This window comes from Eschrichtius robustus, chromosome 6 (assembly GCF_028021215.1).
Source record: "Eschrichtius robustus isolate mEscRob2 chromosome 6, mEscRob2.pri, whole genome shotgun sequence".
Taxonomy (NCBI): domain Eukaryota; kingdom Metazoa; phylum Chordata; class Mammalia; order Artiodactyla; family Eschrichtiidae; genus Eschrichtius; species Eschrichtius robustus.
The window spans coordinates 100430787-100455775 of record NC_090829.1 but is presented as its reverse complement, the minus strand read 5'-3'; the positions used below and the strand labels follow the sequence as shown (position 1 = coordinate 100455775).

Genomic DNA, 24989 nt, shown 5'->3' with positions numbered 1-24989 from the left:
TATTACCTCCGGCCAAATCTGAACCTTAGGACCAGCCACTGGAGCGTCCTGGGCTGCAGGTAGACTCTTGGTACATCTCCAGCCAGCAGTGGTGTGATGGATTGGGGCCCACCTCAAAGAGCCAGATGTCAGCAGAAGACAGTGCCTGAAAGCACGGGAAAGAAATAGCTTCTGGAAGGCAGGCAGCATGCCAGGTCTGTTTACTCTACAGAGCCCACTATCTCTTTCTAACAATCTGCCAAGAAGAGAGAGAATCCTATTTCTTGCTTTTAAATGTAGCTTTCAAACACAGTTTTCAAACATAGCTACTCACTGGAATCACTTGGAAAGGTTTTAAAAAATCAGTGACCTAGCTACACCCCAGACCGAATCAGAATCTCTAGCACACAAGTATTTTCTGAAGTTCCCTAGGCAATTCCAATATGCAGCATAGACTGAGAACCACTCCATGCGGTGGCCAGGTCACTAGGGGTAACCCCAACCACTCTTAACGCAGCCAGTCAAGCATTTGAGTGGCTACTTTATGCTGAGCAATATCCTCATTACAACTCTATGAGGCAGGTATGATAATCACAGCATTTCGAAATACAGATAGAAAAAGTGGGACTTGGAAAGGCTAAGTGACAGACCTGGGATTACAAATTTAGTATGCTGTCTCCTGAGCTCTATACTTAACCACTATACACTTTGCTGCTTTTTGTGGATGCCATGCTCCCAGCAATCTCTCCAATCAGTTAATACGTTCTTCTTCTTTTGTAGGGAGAAGCATACAAGTGTTGGAGAAACTGGAAGAGTTCATTCCAATATGTGCTCCCTTAAAGAGAACATAAACGCCATCCGTGGAAGTTGAAGAAAAAGAATACAAGTTTCCAACAACTAACATTTGTAGAGATTTGAAAAACATGTGTGTTACAGGGTAATAAATCAACAGGCAGTGGGGGGTAACTGTCAAGCAACTAAAGTCACAAACAGCAATTTTTTAAACAGAATCAGCTGAATAGTTTTGAGCAGCCCTCTTTGGTACCCTGAGACTGAGAATAGGAAAACTGGATGGCATAGTTCTGCTGTGAAGATAAGACTAAGGACTGTGAAGGAAGGTGCCATGGGAGATTATGCAAACAAGAGACTCAAAGCTGCTTGTGTACATCCCAATGACAATACAAGCTGAGCAGAGAAAAACAAGAACACAGGCTAGAAGACTGGGAGGGGCTGGAAGGCTGTAGGAGATGTGAGGTAAATTTCACATCCTGAGACAGAGTCTGAAGATGAAAGGTGATACATTACCCCATAACTCAAATATTTTAAAAGATGAAGACAAAAGAGAATTCTCTCTCTCCTTATTCCATCTTTTTAAAACTCTGCAAAGGTAGAAAGTAATATAAATTGGATCTTGCTTTATACAAGTTTGCTGAAAGTGTGCAAGCGTTAGTATGTCAATGTATTAATTTTGCTAACAAAAATTTTAACACTGAAGAGGATTTAAATCTCTTCTTCTAGAGAACAAATAATTACTCTAATTTATTCTTTTCATGTAATGAATTTGCAGGACACTGGCATATATCATAATTTGATCCAAGGGAAAAATATATCTCATTACAATAGTGTGTTGGAACACCTGATGAGCAAAAGAAAAAGAATTCCTATACATAGATGTGTTTCCTTGTTTTATTTCTCTCAAGTCTGAATCATTACTCCCTTAAGAGAAGAGGGCTGAAAGGAGGACAACAGACTTCACCCATCTGTGCCAGGACAGAGCTGGGTGAAGCTTGTGAAGTAACAATTTGCATCTTCAGCACTATACACATTACCTGCTCCTTTAGCTGCTGGGAAACTTTTCAAAGTGTTGCAACTGGCAAAATCAGGTTAAATCAACAGGTTGTTTTCATTTCTGGTGAAAGCTTACATAAGGGTTAAATTTTAAAATGCCTTCACACTACTTTACAATAATTGAAAATGACTGGATATATATTACGTAAGTTTTAACAGTGCTAGTCTGCAACTTAGCGATGTCTCTGGAATGGAAAAACAAACTCTAAATTGATTTGTTGTATGGTCAACTCCCTCTTCTCACTGGGGTCACCAATCAGTTCACCTGTGACTTAACTCTATCCACTGCCTCCGCCCCCCCAACACACACACACCAATACTTAGACCAGGTAAAACTTTTAACACATTACAATTAAATTCCCGAGACCCTAGTATATTATGACCTAGACAACAGGCACACAATATTAATTGAACAAATAAATTCTGCCTTTTTTATTGTATTAACTTTTACTGTGTTTATGGCTATCCTTAAGAAATTTTCTAAAATGAGTCTTTGCTAAAAAGGATATAGAAGACATTTATTCACATCATGAAATGAGATCAGGAACCATAAAATTAAGATCTTAAAACATGTTTCTTAAGTTGCCATAAAACTCACATTCTGAAAAATCTGAAAATTATTTTTTTACACTTCGGGGGTTGCTTTCAAAGATTAGGTGAAAAGAGATTAATAGCACTTTCCTTGCCACTGATTTTATGTATTAGTTTAATCAAAAATGGTCAAATATCAGTAATTTCATATGGTTCTACTTGACTAGAATCATTAGACAGCTGAAAAACCGTAGTATTTACACACCAAGTGAAACAATGCAAGCCTTTGTATTCCAAAGAAAAAAATCTTTGCAGGAGAGAATGACCTCAGCTACTCTGAAATGTGCTTAAACGACACATACTCAGCACCAGGGCTTATGGTGCTAGCTTTCCATATTTAAGGGTGCTACTGGTGAGGCTCAAAAGTCAGATCCTGACTAAGCTTCCTCAATGCACACTAAAGACGGGTATTAGAGTAAGTTACAGGTAATTCTGGGGTGACAAGAGGCAGGGATAAAATAAATAACTTCCAAATCCAAAGATGTCATGTTGGTCAATAATTTTAAAATCTCATTCCAAAAAAGTGTGCTGTGTTTTGTTCACTTAGCTTTTCTACCTTCCACAAAAGGTGCTGAAAGGCAATGAAACTTCAAGAGTTAGGAAGTAGAAAACTGAGTAACTAGCCATTTCACAGGCAATAATCGGCTGCAGAGTAATACTGGCTTTGTTGTAAGTCAGAAGCCCACTTGATTAATATACAACATAAACATCCACAGCCATTAAATGACTTTATGAAAAACTAGCCATGTTAAGTATGATACACAATGATCACAAAACTACTTTGAAAACATGCTTTAAAACGCTGAAGCATAAGAAATAGTCTCTTATTTTCTAATGGGGGCAAGGGGTTCCCACATATTCTGGAAGATAAAACAGAGACCCAAACACTGGACATGAAGATAGGCCTACAGAGCAACAATGCATTTCCCACAGAAAATCACAAAATCCTCATTCAGAATCCTGTACTTCTTTATCCTAAGGTACTGAGATTTAATCAACTCAGACACTATACACAATTCTGAGTCTCTTCTCATTTTTTATTTTTTAAAAAAGACAGATCTAGGATTTTGTAAGAAATTATTACTAAGTTACATTTATTTTTTAAATCTGTCAAGTACTACAGTAATGGAATAAATAAATAAGATTTTTTAAAGTTCAATGTTTATAGACATATTTATAAAAAAATGACTGAATTAGAAGACATTAAATAATGTTGATACACACCAGGAAGGGATTAGGCAAGGAAAGGCACATCATTTCACCACAAGAAATAAAGACCATAGTTGGACGTTAACGACCAGCCAAAGCTTTAGATCTTGTGGTAGTTTTCCTAGCTCCAGAGGGTCATTATGGTGTAACCTTCTTTATGGTACTTAGCTGAAATAAACATATGGCAGTTGGAGAATTTTACTCTGTGACCCCAATGTAGTGTTAAAAAAAAGCACTCTTTTAATAAGTCTGGTGGGTGAGGAGGGAAGGAACAAAAATCCAAAATGGTTTGGCGATACTGAAAATCTTATTGACGTATTAAGGAGAGTTTTAAAAAAAAAGTAAAATAAGGTTAATCCTCTTCTCTGGCTGAACTGGAATTCTTGCAGTTACAAAGTTAAAATTCCATGTAAACACTTCCTTTCTTGTAAACAGACACAGTACAGATAAACAACTGAAGATATTTCACCTCAGATGAAGTTATATGCCAATATTTAGAGAAAAAGATCTTAGATAATTTCCTTAGATAGCCTAAGTCCCTGAAAACAGCACTAATACCTCTAGCTGACTGGCTATCTACAACAGCAAAGTGAACATAAGTTTTGACAATGATTGTTTCCCAAACTAGAGTTTCCAGTTAAACAGATACTTTATCCAACAGACCTCAGCAGAACTTGCTTTGGGTCAAACTCCTCCTACCAATTTTCTTTCACAAATTTGTGCCAAGAGTTTACCCATTTTGTTTCTGTCTGGACTCTGAACCTAGATTAGTTTGACTGAAAGATGGAATTACTCAGGTTCCATATAAATTTTAGTGGTATTAAGAAACGTCTGCGTGAATAAATAAAATGGATTTTCAGGATAAAACGGTATACCCGTTAAAAAAAGAGTTAAATTAAAAACAATTGGGGGGCAGATAAGGGAAAATATTAATATCAAAAAATCATAAAAATGGCAATTGTAAAGCAGGCAGCTTCCCACTCATGCCACACGATATGCCTTCATGAAGGTGTACTCTTTCCGGTTGGTATGAGCGGCCCAGACGAAGAGAGCAGAAGCCATGAACTGTAAGGGAGCTGAGACGCAAGCCAGGCAGAAGGACCATCCGAATTCACCAGACACATTCTCAGGCAGCTCCAGTTTCTGGTGGAGTAGTTCAATTCCAGCAACGTAACAGCTCACTGAGCCCAATGTACACAGACCTTGGAGGAAAATTTAGAAAAAAACATAGCTAGATTAAGAGCATGGTAAGAGCTTTCCAGGCAACACAACAGGGCAGTAATATGGGATCCCTAAGGAGACAAGAAGTAGGTAAAACTAAGTGTGATGACAAGACCCACCTGCAAGGAGATGGAGAATGCCTGTGGCAATGGTGGGGTACAAGCTTCGGCAGATACAAGCACAAAGTCCAATCAAAGCCCCAAAGCACATCAAACCTAGACTAACAAAAGGTAAAAGGAACTGGCAACGCCAAAGATCTGATTTTAAAAAAGAGAGAGAGAAAAAAGAAACGTTACCATGATTTCAGTTTTCTCACAATTTCTTTCATATTCTAATTAGAACTTTTCTCAAAAAGTGAGAATTAAGTATGCTAATATTGAGGTTTTTTCCTACACCACATTATTCAAAAACAATGCTAACTTGGTCCTGATAAAAGTAAAAGAACACTAACAATTAACTGTTACTGAGGGTTTCCTATGTGTCGGGCACTGTTCTATACATGCTTTGTGTATTAAACCTCCCAACATCTCTATGAAGTAGGTACTATTACTATTATCTCCATTTTATAAATGAGGAAACTGAACCAAGAGGTATAAATAACTTGTACAAGGTAACACAATAAGTGGTAGAACCAGATTTGAAGCAAAACATACAAACAAATTAACAAACAAATGGCTCTACATACAAACAAATTTAAGTCCTTATAGGATTTTAAGACAGGAATAACAAGCAAATGAATAGAGATTATAAAAGACCTGTTAAACGAATATACATAAAGCACAAAGCAGAGGATCTGGTATATACCAGGCACTCAATAAATGGCAGTTTTAATTATCATAAATTCCCTCAGCAACATGGGAATAAAAGCTGATGACTTTACAAAGCATCCCATTACATTTTCAAATTATTTTAATTATTATCAATGTAGTAACATCAATTCTAAACCAAACTTTACCTTTTAGTGCTAGTTTTACTTTCTGGAACTATATAAGTCTTTTCTCTAACTTCCCTTCAAACTCTGTTAGTAATAAACTTCTTCCTATGCATTCACAATGCAAAACTGAATACTCGTCATTTATTCAATGTTCCTTCTCATGACGTGGTCATTCTTCCAGGCAAGCTCCAGTAACTCTCTATATAGCCTAGAAACGGTCCAAATATGAAGACAGCATTTCCTAGGCCGCCTGACCATCAAGGAATAGAATGCTCGTAATAAATACTTTCATTTGTTTTTGACATCTACACCTTGGTTACTACCACCTAAGACTGGATCAATACTTCGGCAGGCCTGATACTTGTTGACTCATATAAAGCTTGCAGTCAACTTTTTTCACATATCCCAATCTGAACTCAGATAAATGAAGTGTTTAACTTAAATACAAAAGTGTATTATTTATCCCTGTTAAATTTCCTCTTTAAATGGGCCCATTAATAACATCTTTTGGATGGTCTGGATTCTGTCACCCAATGCATCAGCTGCTCAACTTCATAGTTGTGATTTGGTAAGTATGAATCTAACTTCTAAAATGTGTTATCAACAGAACAGAGTTTGTTGGGATAATGTTAAAGACCTTATTTCAAGTTGATACAATGTACAATGTCATCCTGTTCCAAAAAGAGTTCAACAAAAGGGAAATAAAATTATTTTCTTTTTTTCCCAATTGTCTTGCTGCGTTCATACTACTCACAGGTCCGAAGCAGATCAATCCCACTATTGTGGTTTCCAGGATCAACAAATTTCTCCACGAACTGCTCATTTAGTGTGAAACTGATACATTTTGTGACCATATCAAATGACTCTGGAACGAGAATAACAATGATTGCTTGTTGTTTTAATTTTAAACATTTAACAAAAATCTCTTTTAGTAATTATTCTCTGAAATAAAAAGTGATATGGAAAAATGTTCTCAGGGGAGACAGCAACCTCTTTGGTCCTGAGTGACACACAGGCGTCACCAATGCCCAAAGCAGCAGGCTTAAGACATGGGTTCAGGAAGGCGCAGTAAGAGGAGCAGTAAAATGAATTAGAATAGGTAGTAAGAAGACTAGGAAGAAGGAGTGGACAAAGACTGAAATAAATAGAAACTTTGATCTTCTCCCCCAAACCTACTCTATAACCCATGTTCCCCATTTCAGGTAATGACAATTCCATTCTTCTCGTTCCTCAGACCAGAAACTTTAGAGTCATTCTTGCCCATATGCATTCCATCAGGAAATCCCAGAGGCTCTACCTTCAAAATATATCCAGAATCAGTACTGGTAGCTTAGTACTACCACCCTGGTCTTGAGTCATAATCATCTCTCACCTGAATTGGTGCAATAGCCTCCTAAGTCTCCTGGCTTCTGTCTTGGCCAGCCACCTGTCTGTTTTCAGCACATCTTCCTAGGTGACCAGATTATCTTTCCTCTGCACAAAGCCCCCCAGTGGCTTCATCACACTCAGAGCAAAAACCAAAGCCCTCATCACACCTAGAGAATCCTGCGTGATTTGCCCTACTCCCTCTCCCAGGATGTGTCTCTGACACATACTCAACTCCTCCCCCAGCCCCCTCCCTTCCAGCCCAGGGAATTTCTTGCTGGTTCTTGAATACTTCAAGCATGCTCCCACCACAGGGCCCTTGCAGTTGTTCCTTCCAACTTAAATGATTCTCCCTGCCTCCACAACTACCCATATGGTCAACTCCTTCACCTTTAGCAAGTCTTTCCTCAAGTGGTATTTTCTTGTTGCAGCATATCTTGCCTTTACTATTTAATAGCATAACTTATGCCCACCAACATCCCCTTCCCTATGTATTTCCAAACCCCCTTTATTGTGCTGTATTTTTCATAGCACATGTCATCTTCTACTATATAATTACTTATTCTGTTTATACTATTATACTTATTTATTGTTTGTTGCCTGTCAGCCCTTATTAGAATGTTAGCTCCCCGGGAGTAGGGATTTTTATATGTTTTTTTCCCTAATGTACTCCAAGCTCCTAGGCCCTGGAACATGAAGGAATGCAATAAATATTTGTTGACTGAATAATAAATGATTGCTAAGATTCAAATATCAAGTGCTCCTATGCTCTCATAAATAGAATTGAACATTTTAAATAAAATTTAACCAACTTTCACCTCTTTCCAAACTACTTTCTTTTTTCCATACAAAATCACAACTATCAGCCTTCCGATGTGTGGTAACTCAAGCCTGTTGTACTGTGATTTGAATACAGTACTTCCCACCAAGAGCCCAACAGAAGTAGTCATACATAGAAACAATTTATAAAGCTGTTCCTTACAAAGAACTCTAAAGCTTCCATCTTAATAAATGGAAATTAAAATTTTTAAATGTTAAGAATGCTTACAAAATAAACTTGAGAGGCAGTTTCTTAGATTTTTTTTTTTTTTTTACTTCTGTAATGGATATTTTTAACCTAAAAACTCCATCAAGACTGTTGTAAAACAGTCTCAAATATGCAGAGTTAAACACAGAAGTGGTCGAATTATATCCTCTAAGATTTAGAGGGCAAATGATAATATCAACTATAACACAGCTACATATAAAATTACTATGAATTCATATGTGTTGACTTCATTTTGGATACTAGTCCGTTTTACCAGTTGCCAAGTATTTGAAATCTTCCAGTGTTCTTTTCCAATTATTTTCTCATGACATGTGAGTTTAATACAAATATTTTAATGAGTGGGTAAATACGTACAAAGATTTAGAACGATTTTCCCCAGATAAGGACAGTTACTCATCCAACCAATATTAATGAGTACGATGGTAATTCATGGAAGCTGGGGAGGGTAGTGACGGGGAAAAAAGAGATACATAAGATTTCTTTCTTTGGGGAGAGAAAGAACCCACAAACCTGCTTATACATAACTGGGTCATCATCACATCACTTTCTCTATTATACAGTAGGTAAAGGAGACAAAAGTTAAAATAAGAGAAATACCTGTCCTTTCTGGTGGACTATACCAGTATGTGTTTTGGGGTACAGTGATACACCGTCTCCACAATCCCACTGTGCCATTATATCGGAAAAGTGCATCATTATAAGTCTTTTCATCTGCCTCATCACTAGCAAAGTCAGTCCAGATACTTTTGTTCAAATCGCTGGAATTTTCTTGAACTGGACTTCGATACTCATACCAGAAGTCTGTGCCAATTGAGGCCGCCATGTAGATGGTAGAAATGAGGCTAAGCACACAAGCAATTACAAATGCTGTAGCAAAACGGTTATCCATTCTGGCATTCAGACTGCTCTGTTTAAAAGTTGAAGAAAGAACAAAAGTTAGACTTCAACGACAAACACAGATTTTGAAAGGAATTATGTCAAAATCACCCTTTACCCTATTCCCCCTCCCAAGGCTCTTTAAAGTAATGTATAATCATTAATGAATTTAAAAAAAAAAAAGAGGAAGCAAGCATTTTTTAATTAAGTTCAAAACAAAACTTATTATCACGAAAGTACTTATTGAATGCTCACATACCCAGGATGCTACGGAGACAGAGGTCTTGTTCTCTAGTCTATCACCTGCACACTAAAACAGACAACACTGAAATGGACATACACATTACAGATACAAACAATAGACATGCCCAGAGTCAGCAATGTACCTTGCATAAATTTTTAATGACAGACTGCAGAGCGTTAACTGTTCTGGGTCTGAGTGTGAAAAAGGCATAGGAAAAGGAAGCAGAGGAAATCGGCTTCTCCCAGTTTCCTCTGCATAGGGAAACCTTCTAAAACAAGGTTAAGAGTAAGGAGCTATTTAAAAGACAGGTGAAAATGTTTGTTAACCCAGAAAGAAAGGTTGTTCCAGGTGCATGGCATAGCAAAGAGAATAACAACATATAATAATGCTAGATACCAATCTGCCACTAATCCATTAAAGCTAAGCCAAGCTCTTTTACGCTGCCAAAGTCTTCACTCCTATCTACTCTACCCATTCCTTATACTTCTGCACCTACTCATCTGCAAACTAAATGATCCCTCCTCAGCCAGAAAGAAAACTCTGGATTAGGCAAATATTAACACTCCCAAGGCGTGGACAAGGCTCGCTGGCAGTAGTAAATGGCCGCAGTAAAATGACTCAAGGCGGATCAAGCTTAGTCAAATACTGCAAGTATATACCATGACCGCGCCAAACACCTTAAAAAGGAGCACGAAATCGGGCTCGCGAACTGGGGTTGCTGAGTTCGGGAAATGGCAAGTGACTCAGGAGAGATCAGAGCAATTACAATAATTAACGATAACTCCAGAAGTTGGGTTTGTATTTTTATTCTTTTTAATCCTTTTTCCTCCCGGTGGCTCTCAAATGACCTTAAAAGGTCCCGAGCACCGGGAGCGGCGGTTCGCCCAGGCCGGACGCCTGGCGCTGTCACCTCGTGGGGCGCACCCTGGGGCCGGGGGTGGTCGAGACCAGCCGGAGCTGGGGCGGGGCAGCCCTGCGCGGTCCCCGGCCAGGGGCCTCAGGTACCCGAGCAGGCCCCTCCCCGGACCACTCGGCCAAGGGAAAAGCCCCGCCCCAGGCCCCCACTCAGAACCCGCACAGCCCCGGCCGCGCCCGGGGAGGGGGCCCCTCTTCAAACGGCTGGAAACACCGAACGGCTACGCGACCCCCGCCCGGCGACCTCGGCCCCGCTCACTCACCGCCCATCCTCCTGCTCCGCCAGCTTCACCCTCAAGCTCAAACCACAGCACCCTACTCTCCCCGCGCCTCCTCTGACGCACTTCCCTGCAGAGCCCGCCCCCTCCATAACTCCCGCGCCTCCGCCTCCTCCCCGGGCCCGGCCTGGCCCCGGAGCCGAGGGGGCTTGTGGGAGTTGTAGGAGGGACAGAGGAAAAGCTGCGAGAGGCGGCGGACGGCATTCTCGGTGCCGCGCGGCGCATTGTGGGAGATGTAGTTCAGCTCCCTAGGTGCGCAAAAGGGAAGTCTGAGCAGATGGATTCTTATATTTTACTAAGGAAGGGACGAAGGTCCACCGAGTAAAGCGACCTATTTCCGGTCACTACTAGTCATTAATTGTGACGAATATGACTCAGATTTTTCCAGTCCTGTGCTATCCCTACCACCACCCTGCTTATGAACAGCAATGCGATTGTACTTTTAAAATGTTAACCCATTGATTTTCTCTCCCACAACCTCACTCCCACTGCAGCAGATAGTCTTTCTGGTTTTACTGCTTACGTTTAGACTAAGAAGGATGTAACCTGACAGAAGGTATCCAACTAGAATGTAATGACATTCTTCGGGTTTCGTGTAGTTTTTGTTTGTCGCTACTTTCTCTTTGTGGCAAGTGATATTAGTTTTCTCTTCATTGCAGTCAAGTTTACTTTTAAAATAAATTACAATTTGTTGAAGAAAAATATTAAGTTAATACTGAGGGTCCCAGATATGTCAAAAAAGTGAATAAAAAAATTTATGTAGTATGAAAAAGACTGAAATTTGGAGAATATTGCCTTAAGCAGATAAAGTCATGGACAACCTCAGAGATCGCAGATGACTGTATGGCACAGAGGCAACAAAATGATTCTAAGCCTTCAAGTACTGCATAGAAATCCACAGACAGGAAGCAGGGACATCTTTTTAGTGACGTGTGTGGACTCATGAATGTGCTCTGAGAACAGCAAATGATGGATTTCTCAACAGATACCTACAGAGACAGCCAACTCAAGGACCAGAGGGGCTCTCAAACCCTTCCTCGTCCCCCAAATGCCTTAGAATTTGGCCACAGCACAGGAGAAAGGTGGGAGGCCCAAGTTGATACTAAATTTCTACCCCCCTGACAGACTGAAGGCATATCATTTGTTTTTCTACTTTTAGCTATAGTTCTTTTGCCTGAATGGCTGAACTGATATTCACATCCAGTACCTAATTAAAATAAAGTAATAGCCAAATATAATATTCAAATATGACTGGATTTTCATGTAGAATATCTGGTCATAGGAGAAGTTTGTCAGAGACACCAACTAGAGAAAATGGAGGAGGTGCCCAGGCAAATTGTTATTGTGCAATAAGACTCCTCAAAGCATTTATTCACCAGGAAATGTTTTCATCCACTGGCTTCATTAGAAATCCCCTACCTTCTCTCTCCAGCGGAGTAGAACTATCTCTCCAGTGAAGTCACATGGTAAATAAAACCAGGCTAAAGAGAAGTTTAAAAAAGGAAGAGGAAGACAGCACCTCAGTTCACAAACAAGGGAACGGAGCCCAGGGAATAACTGACTTCAAACTTGAATACTGGGGTGAGTTGACTAGCTTTGTGCCGTTAGACAATTTACTTACTTACTCTTACCTATTCTTTAAGTCTCAGTTTACTTTTCTCTAAATTATGATGTTGACAGTAGCACCTATCCTGTGTGATCCTTGTAAGGATTAAATGAGAAAATACACATAAAGTACCCAGCCCAGAGCCTGGAGCGTAGTAAACAATTGTTAAATTATTAGTATTTGCAAATATTTGTTCAACACCTGTAATCTTTGAGTAGGATCAGTACTGTATAAACACCTTTTTAAAGCTCTCAATTCCCCTGGAGGCTGGAAGTAAGCCATTTATCTTGGTCCCTGCTCACATCAGGAGGTTTATGAACCTCTGGACTAACTGCCAAATGACTAGGAAAGACTTTCCAGGACCAGATTTCAGGCATCCTTACTTAGCTCCGCTCAGGAGATTCCCAGGCTGGGCTCATAGCATACGTAAGTCCTCATGATTCAGGAGATGGATGTTCCTGGGGAGACCTGCAAACAAGGATTACACTTTCTTTTTTTATTTTATTTTATTTTATTTTATTTTATTTTATTTTATTTTATTTTATTTTATTTTATTTTTTAATAGATCTTCATTGGAGTATAACTGCTTCACAATACTCTGTTAGTTTCTGTTGCACAAGGGAATCAGCCATATGCACACACATGTCCCCATATCCCCTTCCTCTTGAGCCTCCCTCCCATCCTCCCTATTCCACCCCCGTAGGTCATCGCAAAGCACCTAGCCGATCTCCCTGTGCTATGCTGCTGCTTCCCACCAGCCAACTATTTCACATTCAGTAGTGTATATATGTTGATGCTACTCTCACTTCGCCCCAGTTTCACCCTCCCATCCCATTTCCTCAAGTCCATTTTCTGCGTCTACCTCTTTATTCCTGCCCTGCAACTAGGTTCATCAGTACTTTTTTTTTTTTATATTCCATATATACACGCTAGCATATGGTATTTGTTTTTCTCTTTCTGACTTATTTCATTCTGTATGACAGACTCTAGGTCCATCCACCTCACTACAAATAACTCAATTTCGTTTCTTTTTATGGCTGAGAAATATTCCATTGTATATATGTGCCACATCTTCTTTATCCATTCATCTATCAATGGACATTTAGGTTGATTCCATGTCCTGGCTATTGTAAATAGAGCTGCAATGAATATTATGGTACATGTCTCTTTTTGAATTATGGTTTTCTCAGGGTACATGCTCAGTAGTGGGATTGCTGGGTCATATGGTAGTTCTATTTTTAGCTTTTTAAGGAACCTCCATACTATTTTCCATAGTGGTTGTACCAATTTACATTCCCACCAACAGTGCAGGAAGGTTCCCTTTTCACCACACCCTTTCCAGCATTTATTGTTTCTAGATTTTTTGATAATGGCCATTCTGACCGACGTGAGGGATACCTCGTTGTAGTTTTGATTTGCATTTCTCTAATAATTAGTGATGTTGAGCATCTTTTCATGTGCCTCTTGGCTATCTGTATGTCTGCCTTGGTGAAATGTCTATTTAGGCCTTCCGCCCATTTTTTTTTTTTTTCACACACACACACACACTGTATTTTATTTTTACAAGAGATAAATAAACTGACACTAAGCACTGTAAATGGATAACCACAACAAAAGCAACAATGATTGCAATTACCAAACACAAAACACACTCATACTATGTCATAATATTGACATTCAGTCCAGTAATCCTCCACTGTAACAGCTCCTTTACTTTGCAGTGAAAATTGATTTGTATATTTTTTGCCTCTGAGTCCTTGTGGGATTTTTTTTTTTATTCAAACAGAAAGTCACAAAAATTATAATCATCCTCATCAGTTCACTCAGTCCCATGTAATTATTTTTTTTTATCTTGATCTTTTGTTAGCACTTTTATGAATTCATCAGTTTTCCATTAGAGTTCTGAAAATGCTTATTCATTCAGTTCAACAGTATAGTCAGTTACCAGAAACCTGTACTTGTCAGAGTCTTTTCCATGAATCCCTTGAAGATGAAACCCTTTTATAGGAACATTTTTGCAAAAGCATCAGAGTACACCCAGAACTGTCTGTAAATGACAAAAGACTTAAAAATGACCACGGTTAAAGATTTGATGAACGTTCATAATAATGCAATTGACAAGGAAATTTAGTTACTTCTAAGATATACATTTTAAAGTAATAACTAGAATTATAACATTATACCAGAACATATAAGATTTTTAGAAATTTCATGTAATGTCTGAAACATTTATATTAATATATTTCCATACAAATAACCCAAAGAAAGTTTAGTATTAGTTGGTTTTTTGTTTGTTTGTTTGTTTGTTTATACTGCAGGTTCTTATTAGTCATCAATTTTATACACATCAGTGTATACTTGTCAATCCCAATCGCCCAACTCAGCACACCACCATCCCCACCCCACCGCGGTTTTCCCCCCTTGGTGTCCATACTTTTGTTCTCTACATCTGTGTCTCAACTTCTGCCCTGCAAACCGGTTCATCTGTACCATTTTTCTAGGTTCCACATACATGCGTTAATATACGATATTTGTTTTTCTCTTTCTGACTTACTTCACTCTGTATGACAGTCTTTAGATCCAAGGGTTGACACTTTCATCCATTAAGTCTGCAGAATGCCTAGAAAACGCACAAGACACATTTCAATCAGCAATTTAGTATGGACCTGGGAGTGTCTGCATGCTTGAGGTTGTGACCATCCTGCCCACTCAGACCAGAGGACTTGAACCATCTCATCACACCCAGTACCACTAAGCACACAACTGTGTTTCTGATTTATCTCTACATCTTGGGTGTTTCTGTCTTCTATTTGTGCAGCTGGTCGTGTGGATAGGCAAAATAAATCCTTAATGAATTAATGGAGTTAAATGTCTGTTTCCATTTCTTACTGCACTGTTTGGGAAACAATAGCTGCCTGACATATTTTCACAAATATTAAAGATGATTTAGTACAACCAAATACAGATCATGAAATTTAGATTTAAAAGCAAAGTTGAACTAGACCTCTGGCTTAAGGTTAAGGATGGTTCTAGTTTCAGCAAGAAGGTGTTATAATTACACTATACTTTAAATAAACCAAATAACTGAAAATCTAGATACGCAGGTATTATAACTTGTTTATATTATGTGCTTACAAAACAACTCTTTATGTGAGAATTCCCTTCAATACCAAATTCCCTAATATACTTACATATTATTTTTAATTGTACTTTTTTTAGAGATTAAAAATTATGTTAAGCAAGATATATCTACATTATATTTTTCTCATATAGTTTTTTTTTAATTGGAGTATAATTGCCTTACAATGTTGTGTTAGTTTCTGCTGTACAATGAAGTGAATCAGCTATATGTATAATACCCTCCCTCTTTGACCTCCCTCCCCCCCACCCATCCCACCCATCTAGGTCCTCACAGAGCTTTGTCCTGGTTGTTTTCCTTATGAACTTTGGAGTGCAGAAAGGAGGAAAATAGAAATATATGCAAATTAATGGGTTCCAGTCAACAACTACCCTCAAAAAGATTTGTCAACCTTCGAATTTCTTTGTACCAATTCACTGTAGAACAATGGCAAAATTAATCAAGGACAAGGCAAATAGAAAACTACATCCAAAATAGCTCTTTCCTTTTAGTAATTCCTGTCAAATGTTACACAGAGCAACAAACTATAGTTGTTCAGATGTCCATGCTTCTGAAGGACAGAGGATGGACCATACGTAGATGAGAACTTTAAATTTAAATTGTCCTTTATTTTAAAATCATCAATGTGAATCTTTGGTAGATGACCTCTTTCTGGGCCCCAGTGTCCTCATTAGTAAAATGGTTGTACTAGATGATCACTAATGTCACTTAAAGCTCTAAAATTTTATGACTCATAATTCTGCTGGCAGAAGAATAATGTAACTCCGAAATATGGTTGTCATAGGTCCACAGCATTAAAGCTTCATTGGGGAATTCATGTATCCTACACCTCCAGCCAAGGCAATATGCAAGAAGACAGAGATAGTGGGAAATGCAGATGGACAAAGAAAAAGGAGGAAGGCTATATGCATTCTGATTAGAAAAGATGCAGCAACTCAGACCTTTGCTGTTTCAAAAAAAACCAGTAATCATGGAAAATAGAAGCTGTTGGAGAAGTTTGTGAAAAGTCCTTATTCATTGCAAATGGCTCAAAACTCAAGCAAAATTCAGTCCAGATCTACAAACATTTATTGATCACCTATTGTATGCCAGACACTGTGCTGGGTACATTGACCACCTATTGTATGCCAGACACTGTGCTGGGTATGAGGGACACCAATATAAATAAATACAATTTTTTGCTGTACACAACCTAAATCCAGATTAAGTCAACTATTATGAAGAAGCCTGAAGTGTGCCTAAAATACTAATATCACTGCTGTTTACGTAAATATGAGGTACCAGGGGAAATAATCCAACAAATAAAGTGGGGGAGGACACTGAAAATAGCAAATAGGTTCCACTTAATTTGGCATGATATATTACATTATATTGCACTAAACTCTCCAAGTAATTGTCAGAATAAAAAAAAAAAAATCACTTAACTCTTAGACTATAAACAGAGCTCTTACACTGGACTATTTAAATGGTTCTACATGTTATGATACTCAAGTAAGTGTTTCTAACAAATGAATATATAATCACTCTGATTGATAAGATTTTTGAAAAACAAATAGTTTGCTTCATGATCTTTGCCATTTATTCTGGGACATATCAGTAGACCATGTACGAACAGAGGTTTCTTTCTGCTGTGCTATCTGCTACCTAATCTAATGAATCCTTTCTAATATGGGGGTGAGAGTGGTTGATAGAGGAAAAAAAAGAGGTAATATATCATAGTGCCAGTTGGGGTGGCCATATTCACACAAAGCCTTCAATCCACCTGTGCAGCAGAGGCTTGTAGTCACAGCTTTGGCTGAATGGTGATAGTAGATCCACTTGAGCAGATGCCTCAGTGGACAAAAACTTACTCTCTCCCCATTTTCAACATTTGAGCCAATTCTGAACATATCTCAGGAATTGGGACACAGAATGAGAGAGGGTTCAGAAGTCTAAATTAATTCCTAAAAATTTCTGAGATCCAGGCCAGAAGACTTCTAAGAAGTTCAAATTTAGAGGTGATTTTTAAACTTTTTTAAAAGTTAGCCAAAATAATAACAAAGCATAATGTATAAAGTTGGTTAAGATGTATAAATTAGAACAGGGACTCTAAACTTTAGTGTGTTTAAGAATCACTTTGAGGGCTTATTAAATATAAAGTCCTAGACTCCACTCCTAACAACTCTGATTCAATAGATCTGGGACCAGCTTCAGAAAGCTACAGTTTAGTAGGCATCCCAGGTGACTCTAACGTGGGTAATGTGGTCTGGCATCCACAGTTTCAAAACAATGACATTAAGAGGCCAAAAAAGACTTTAGTTAGAAAAATACTATAAGCTAGAGGCCGGTGGAAAGATATCGATGGTCTCTGCCTTCAAGTTGCTCATGATCAGCTCAGGATGTCAGATGCTAAAACAACTTACCATGTAAAATGAGATAATAAGTACTTTAGAAGCAGTGTTGTAAAAGTTCTTAGAGAACACAAAGCTGAAAACAATGATCTCTGCTAGGGATGAAGGAGGAAAGTTGAGTGTTTTTGTTTTTTTGTTTTTTTCTGAAAAAACAATTCTTGAGAGGTGACATGTGTGCTGTAATTCAGTTACTGATATTTACAGCTTACGCTTGTTTTTTTGGTCATCACTTTGTTCATACTGCCGTTTCATATGCTTATGGTGTCCAGTGTTGTTTTTGAGTTTTGGTCTGTGCGTAGCTGGTTATTTTACTGTTAGTTTCCTCATGTTTATTTCAAAGAGCATTCAAAGTTAAAAATGATTGTCGTTCCTAATTTATTTAGAACTATGACCTCCCCTACTCTATCTAGTCAGCTTTTATTGTGGGTTCTGTCTCATAATAGCTCTGTACTCTTTGAGCTATTAAAAGACCAGTACTATGCTGTTTGTTCCCTTTTTTGGCTTAAAACAATTTATTTTCTAACTTGGGTCCCAAGATACTGTTGATCCATGATGGGTATTCTCATACTGCAGCATTCTACCACTAATTACCATAATCCAAAGTGACTATATATGATAAAGCAAATCATTTTGTCTACAGCTGCTTCAAAGTTTACTGAGGAAGTCAGATTTGAGATATTTTACATCAGCAGGCTAACAGCTTTGGAATGCTGAAAGAAAATTTAAGACCTACAGAATAAATGTGCAGACAGATGTTTTCCTCTAGAGTGTGAGCATGAACTCTTTTCCATTTTATAATTCTTTTATGTGGAATTCTTGAGACATATCTAAAAAAATTTTTTTCAATATCTTAGCCCCAGAATCAGCCTTATCTTTTCAAATACTAGAAGAACTTCTGGCTGCAGAATGCAAAATTCCAATAATACAATTAAAGTACAATTACAAAGAAATTTTAAAATATATACATATAATTGCTTCTTTAATGCACACACACACACACACACACACACACACATAGTGTTTAAATATTTAAATTTTCCATGTTTACCCCATCAGTCCTTTTCAAGTAAACATTGTCCTACCTCAAACTATTTGAAAAATGAAATATTCTATTAAATAGTTAAGGCTTACCCAGTGAGAAAGATTTCTATCCAAGAAATGTCAAAATGTTAATTAGTTTATCTCCTCTGCAGCCTATATTTAGTGAAGGATATACCCTCCCACACTCCCTCCAGGAACAACACAGAGCAGCCTAGGACACAAAAGGAGGTAGACCCAGGCCCGTAAATCAACTCCCAAGTGACTTTATGGGGCTGCCCCAGATCAGGGTAGCCCTCATCCTCCCCTGACCCAGACTAAATGCCTGAGACTGAGGTGGCAATAGAACACATCAGGAAGAAGACAGAAGAAAGGAGCACAGCAGGCAGGATCATTCTTTTCAATATATTAATTACGGGAGAAATAATTCAGTAGAAAGGACTTCAAGTGTTTAACAATTATATTTTCATCTATGCAATAGTAGTATCAACCTGAAACTGTAATTTTGATGAAGAAATGAGATGGAGGGAAAGTAAGGACAGAAGGGTATGAAGGAAGCTTGAGCCACTTTGGCCAGTAAAGAATTGAAATAAAAGGAGTCAAGTTTCAGAATCTGTTGTATTTTACTATGGTAAAATACAAATAAATAAAAGGGAACAGATGAGAGAAAAATATGATAGACTCTTTTTGATATTAGCCTGTTTCTCAAGTGTTTTGAATGAACCAAAAATCTTCCTTTTATAGTGCCTATACTGGCCACTCCATTGTAATGTCACCTAATATAGTTCTGTCTGTTGCCAAGTCAGTAATTCCAAAAGTGAAGTTCACTGATGTGTGCAGGCACTTACTGAAAAGTCAGAGCTCAAAAGCTAAAAAGTCACTGCTATCAAGGTGAGGTGTAAAGAAGAAAAGATCAGAGGGGATCTAGAGACTGATGAAGGATAGTTATTTGAGGGTTAGTAGGGAGAAAATCTCCTGCTCAAGGATATTAACACTAACAAAAGGGAACTTAATTGGTTGAATTATAGTAACAGGTAACAGCGGAAAAATAACAGTTTGTGACTTTTAAACCTGTGTTTGTAAGCTGCATAAATAACAGCAATGCCCACAGTTAAACCCCAATGAATTCATCCTTGCTAAATTATACTGGATCATGAGTAACATTTCCAAAGCACCTACTACATGCAAGGTTCTGAGCTAACTGTAGTGAAAAATTTTTTTTAATAATGATAAACGCACAAGACATGGTCCCAGCATTTTGGGTATTTTTTAAAACTTACTGAACAAGACAGGATCAATTATGCATGAACTGAAAGAGTGAAATAAATGGGAAGAAACTAATACCCTAATTGGAATCATTATGTTTGCCATAGATGTGGACTGGTATGATTTGGGGAAATTTCAATTTACTCTTTATGCAATGGAAGACTGTTTTCTTCACATTTCACCAATGATGTAGATGAAAACAGTATCTTCAACATCACCACCTTAAAATTCTAAAAGTAAAACAGTATCTTGTATGTGAAACAGGAGGCTAGATCAAAAGGATTCTCAGTGTCAGAAAAGCAAAGATGTCTTTAAAGTAGGTAAGGAGAAAAAGTTAATTCATTTCCTAATCTCTGGAGATTTAAAGAAACAAATTGAATATCTTGAAGAAAAAAGTCAAAAAGCACCTCAGTTTCCTGGGCAAATGCAAATAAAGAAAACCATAACCACAACTACCCAATACCAATCAGGGTGGTGTTCCTTGCGGGCCCTTTCTGAGGATTGGTAGAAACTGTTTTTTAATCTGTTTTTCTGCGTGTCCCAAGATCTTTTAAGGAAGGGGGTGGGGCAGGGAGAAGAGGCAGGCATTGTATAAAAGAAGCTGCCTTGAGAATTCTAAAATTCATACAAAAACTTCCTAGGTAAGAAAATTTACCAGATTTGGCACCTGCTGGACACAATGATGGACCCAGAAGCAACCACGGTTTATTTGGAATATTTCTATGTTACAAGCCAAAATCCTGATATTGAAGAGACCCACTCCCACGTTCCTTATACATCAGTCTTCCTTCCGGTCTTTTACACAGTGGTGTTCCTGACTGGAGCGTTGGGGAACGTCATTCTCATGAGTGCATTGCATTTCAAAAGGGGCAGCCGAAGACTGATTGACATTTTTATCATCAACCTGGCTGCCTCTGACTTCATCTTCATCATCACGTTGCCTCTCTGGGTGGATAAAGAAGCATCTTTAGGACAGTGGAGGACAGGCTCTTTCCTGTGCAAAGGCAGCTCCTACATGATCTCAGTCAACATGCACTGCAATGTCTTCTTGCTCACCTGCATGAGTGTTGACCGCTACCTGGCCATCGTGTGTCCAGCCATATCCAGGAAATTCAGAAGTAGAGACTGCGCGTATGGAGTCTGTGCCAGTGTCTGGTTTATCTCCTGCCTCCTGGGGTTGCCTACTCTTCTGTCCAGGGAGCTCACCCTGATTGATGGTAAGCCATACTGTGCAGAGAAGAGGGCCACTCCAACTAAACTGGCTTGGGGCCTGGTGGCCTTAATTTGTACGTTTTTTGCCCCTTTGGTGAGCATTGTGACCTGCTACTGTTGTATCACAAGGAAGCTGTGTGTCCGTTACAAGCAGTCAGGAAAACATAACAAAAAGCTGAGGAAATCCATAAAGGTCATCTTTATCGTCGTGGCAGCCTTTGTCTTCTCCTGGCTGCCCTTTAATACTTTCAAGCTCCTGGCTATTGTCTCTGGGCTGCAGCAAGAACTCTACTTTCCTTCAGCTTTTCTCCAGTGGGGCATGGAGGTGAGTGGGCCCTTGGCATTTGCCAATGGCTGCATCAGCCCTTTCATTTACTATATCTTTGACAGCTACATCCGCCGGGCCATCGTGCGCTGCTTGTGCCCTTGCCTGAAGACCTATGACTTCGGGAGCAGCACCGAGACCTCAGACCTCACTAAGGCTCTCTCCAACTTCATTCAGGCAGAGGATTTTGCCAGAAGGAGGAAGAGGTCTGTGTCACTCTGAAAGGGACAGTGACATTTCAAGCTCTGTTGGCGGATCGGAGGGTTCATTTGTGTCTGAGACAAGGAAAGAAGAAAAGTATCGCTAGTGGTAATATTGCTTCATGAATACAAGGAAGTGTTCATTTTTAAAGAGACATCTAGAAAGTCTCTGTGTTCATGGACGTAATTAGGCCGCATGCTGTTTTGTTTTGTTTTGTTTTTCTTAGCTGAGTGGCCTTATTTGACCCTTGCCAATCAAGTTCACCAGGCAAAATACAACTCTTATGTTTTTGAACTCTAGGATAAAGGCTCCTGCTTGGGCCAGTTCCTTCCTTCATGGTTGTTAATGAACATTCAAGCCTTTTCCTCTCTCAGGAACCTAGATCCACACGACCCTTCATACCGGGCTCCAAAGTGGGCAACATTTAAAGGATTCTGCCCACTTGTATCTGGTGAGAAATGTGGTGACAATGCAAGTAGTAAAAAATGTAATATACCTGTGCTCAATAATTAATTATTCCTGAGTAATGAAGTGAGGTTCTGGCCTTAATCTTTAAAACTTTATATGGTAATTCTATACCATCTTCCAACATTATCTTTCACCCTATACCATTCACAATAACTTTGGACTGGCGAAAGCTCACTGGGATAAAATCATTTTGTATTGTGTTTATGACTTGGGACTTATTTTACCACTTGGTCTTCAAGAGTATTTTAACAAGAAAGCGTAGGACAAGGTTTGACTTTTATTTTCCTTATAAGATATGTCGGTTAAAATGGATCTCATTATAATGATGTAGTAACTACTTTTCAATGGGATTTTACTGTGCTCTTTGTTTCCATTGCCTTTATAAATTAGGATATGGCTTTGTTTTAATTACATGTTTTTAATTACCTAGTTATCTAGTTATCAAATAAAAGTGCTACTACTACTGTAATTGGAGGTCATCAAATGCTTAGCAACACCCTCGTGCAGATTATCATTTTGTATTTTAATTAAAGTGTTAGTGCTACACATTCCCTATAGCATCATTTGCTTGGTGTATGTAATTTCATGATTTGATCCAATAACATAGGAAGACAGGATGCTCTGTATTCAGCTGAAGGGAAAAATCCATAACAAAGATGTTACTGGTATTTTACATACATTTTTTGAAACTCAGAGACCTTCTGGACTTCCTTACCTGATAAAGATTTACTGAGTCAATTTGTACCTAAATTCCTTTTAAAGAATTTGAAGTGGAAAATGTAATTAGCAGCAACCACAAAAGGCTTTGTAGCAGCAAACATACTATTGTAATATATCTTTTGGTTCAAGATAAAGTAGGTTATGTTTTTACCCCCACTGTTTACACAAATGAATTATTGCTTTATTTTTAAATATTAGATTTGAAGATCAGAGAAAGCTTAGAATCTTTTCAGAGACTAGGTAATTCAAGTTCATCCTATGTATCTTTCATATTAAGAGTAATTTCAAATATTGTGCATCTTCTTAGAGTCTATTCAGAAGTTTTTGGTTTTATAAATTGGTTAATTTATTACTTTCTCTTAAACTTTTATTAAATAAAAATATAATTTTGTTATAAAAGTATTCTTCTGTGTTGTATTAATTTCTATTAACATATCAATTAATACTGATATTCTAACAGACTTTTAATAAATTATCATAGATATAGAAAAAAAAGACTGTGTAAATCATAAGAAATAAAGTTTCTGGGAAAACTTCAAAAGTGCATTCAATATAATTAAATAGATCTCCAAAGGTTAAATAAAAGCAAACATACAGAAAGTAGAAGACATTCACTTTTTTAAAACAAAGCAACAAAAGCAATGTAACTAATCACAAAATCAGTGCCTTTGAGAAATGCTACCTTTAAAAAATAGGCCAGTCAATCAGCTAAGGTATTTATGAGAAAATGAGAAAACCTAGGTTATTTGGTTTAGCTTCACCCTCAATGTTGGGACATTGAACAAGTTATTTTAATCTTTCATACCTAGATGTCATTGGTAATATCTATGTCTATAGAATCCTCAAGGATATGGTAAGACTAATAAATATAAGTAAAAGGTTTTTTTAAATATTGAATAAAAAGTTATATAAAACAATTCTGTTTCTATCATTAATTATTGAATGTTACATAAAAGTTTCCAAACTAGATTATCAAATGAAACTTAATCATTCTCATTTAACAAATATTAGAATCTATCCTACTTCTGTTTCATCCCTTTCATTTTTTCATTTTAACATGGAAGAAAAATATACTATTGTACTTTTTAATACTTTAGGTAGATATGCTACTTGTGTGCCTTATGAAGATCTTAGCATATTTTATATTCATAAGGTACCAGTGATGAAAGGAAAAATAGGCATAATTTTAAAGATAGCCTAACTCTGATAGAAAAAAATTCAAAATGTGATTAGTGTTATGTTACTATGAGAACTTACCACAGAAAAGCTCTCCATTAAAGCCTGGGTGAGAAGTTGTCTGATAACTCATAATTAATTTTAAAATTAAAGTACACAGTCACAAACACACATTTAGTCCATTTGGGTCATATGGAAAGAAGAAAACTAACCTGATATTCCTGGGAGCCCCACAATTCATCCACTCTAACGAGTCAAAATCACCTCTGAGTGAGAACAACACTAAGAACAGTCTTAAAGGAAGCTATGTGCGTGACTGAGAGGGGACGATTACTAGGGGTCATGAGTTAATTTTTAAATAGACACAGAAATGCACAGTATGATGGGAAGCTGAGTAAAAGAAATCTTCCTCTGATTCATCTTGACTCCTCAAATCATTCTCTATTCCCCCAAGAGATCTCAGAAGTGAGAAATGACTTGTCGAATGTGCATGCCACAGAGAACAGCGACCCTCAGTTTTCCTGCAGGGCTCATTCACAAAAGTCAGACAATAATAAAAGAATTACAAATTTATTGCTAGCAAGATGATGCCTCCAGCCCCATGACAGCAGTGCTGTCCAGAGAAAAGGCAGGAACGTAATGCTAACTACCAGAAATGGGTAGTGGGTTTTGCTTCCCACAGAGCTTGTGGGTTGGATTATCCCTTGCAAATGTCTTTTCTTATTTTAAGTCCTTATCTCTCAGTCAACATTCTTTGCTTTTATCAGTTCTATGAATAAGCAGTTATGACAAGACTTTACATATCAGTGTACAGGGAAAAATAGTTCCAGCAACTTGACTCTAAATTGCAGATGCAAAAATCCACCTTAGGATTAGTTCCTCTTGTCTCTTGTTATCTTTGTCATTTTCTTAATAAAGCTACATTTCCTAAATGTATTTG

General features: G+C 37.9%; 2 protein-coding genes across 5 annotated transcripts; one reads left to right on the top strand and one right to left on the bottom strand.

The window, feature by feature from the left end:
- Positions 1-3434: 3434 nt before the first annotated feature.
- CLDND1 (claudin domain containing 1) lies at positions 3435-24327 on the bottom strand. 4 transcript variants are annotated; one of them, XM_068546882.1, is made up of 7 exons: positions 24262-24327; positions 14669-14734; positions 12498-12582; positions 8793-9102; positions 6537-6647; positions 4968-5105; positions 3435-4829 (listed from the first exon to the last, which is right to left on the bottom strand). In XM_068546882.1, the coding sequence occupies exons 4-7, from the start codon at positions 9082-9084 to the stop codon at positions 4609-4611; spliced, it is 762 nt and encodes a 253-aa protein (XP_068402983.1). In that variant the 5' UTR covers positions 9085-9102; positions 12498-12582; positions 14669-14734; positions 24262-24327; the 3' UTR covers positions 3435-4608. The 4 variants fall into 4 exon arrangements, with proteins under 4 accessions (XP_068402983.1, XP_068402984.1, XP_068402981.1 ...); XM_068546883.1 differs by lacking the exons at positions 12498-12582; positions 14669-14734; positions 24262-24327 and adding exons at positions 9331-9381; positions 10494-10564; XM_068546880.1 differs by lacking the exons at positions 12498-12582; positions 14669-14734; positions 24262-24327 and adding exons at positions 9331-9374; positions 10494-10510.
- On the top strand, positions 20630-21757 carry GPR15 (G protein-coupled receptor 15). The gene has a single exon (XM_068546879.1). It carries the CDS (start codon positions 20630-20632, stop codon positions 21704-21706), a length of 1077 nt encoding a protein of 358 aa, XP_068402980.1. The 3' UTR covers positions 21707-21757.
- Positions 24328-24989: the final 662 nt, after the last annotated feature.

Bases quoted from the DNA above. Each gene is read 5' to 3' on its own strand.
- GPR15 (XM_068546879.1), top strand. From the start codon at position 20,630: ATGGACCCAGAAGCAACCACGGTTTATTTGGAATATTTCTATGTTACA.
- CLDND1 (XM_068546880.1), bottom strand. The intron at 9,103-9,330 runs GTATGTGAGCAT...ACTTTTAAACAG, and splicing joins CTGTCTCCGTAGCATCCTGG to AGCAGTCTGAATGCCAGAAT. The intron at 6,648-8,792 runs GTATTTCTCTTA...TTCTCGTTCCAG, and splicing joins TAGTCCACCAGAAAGGACAG to AGTCATTTGATATGGTCACA.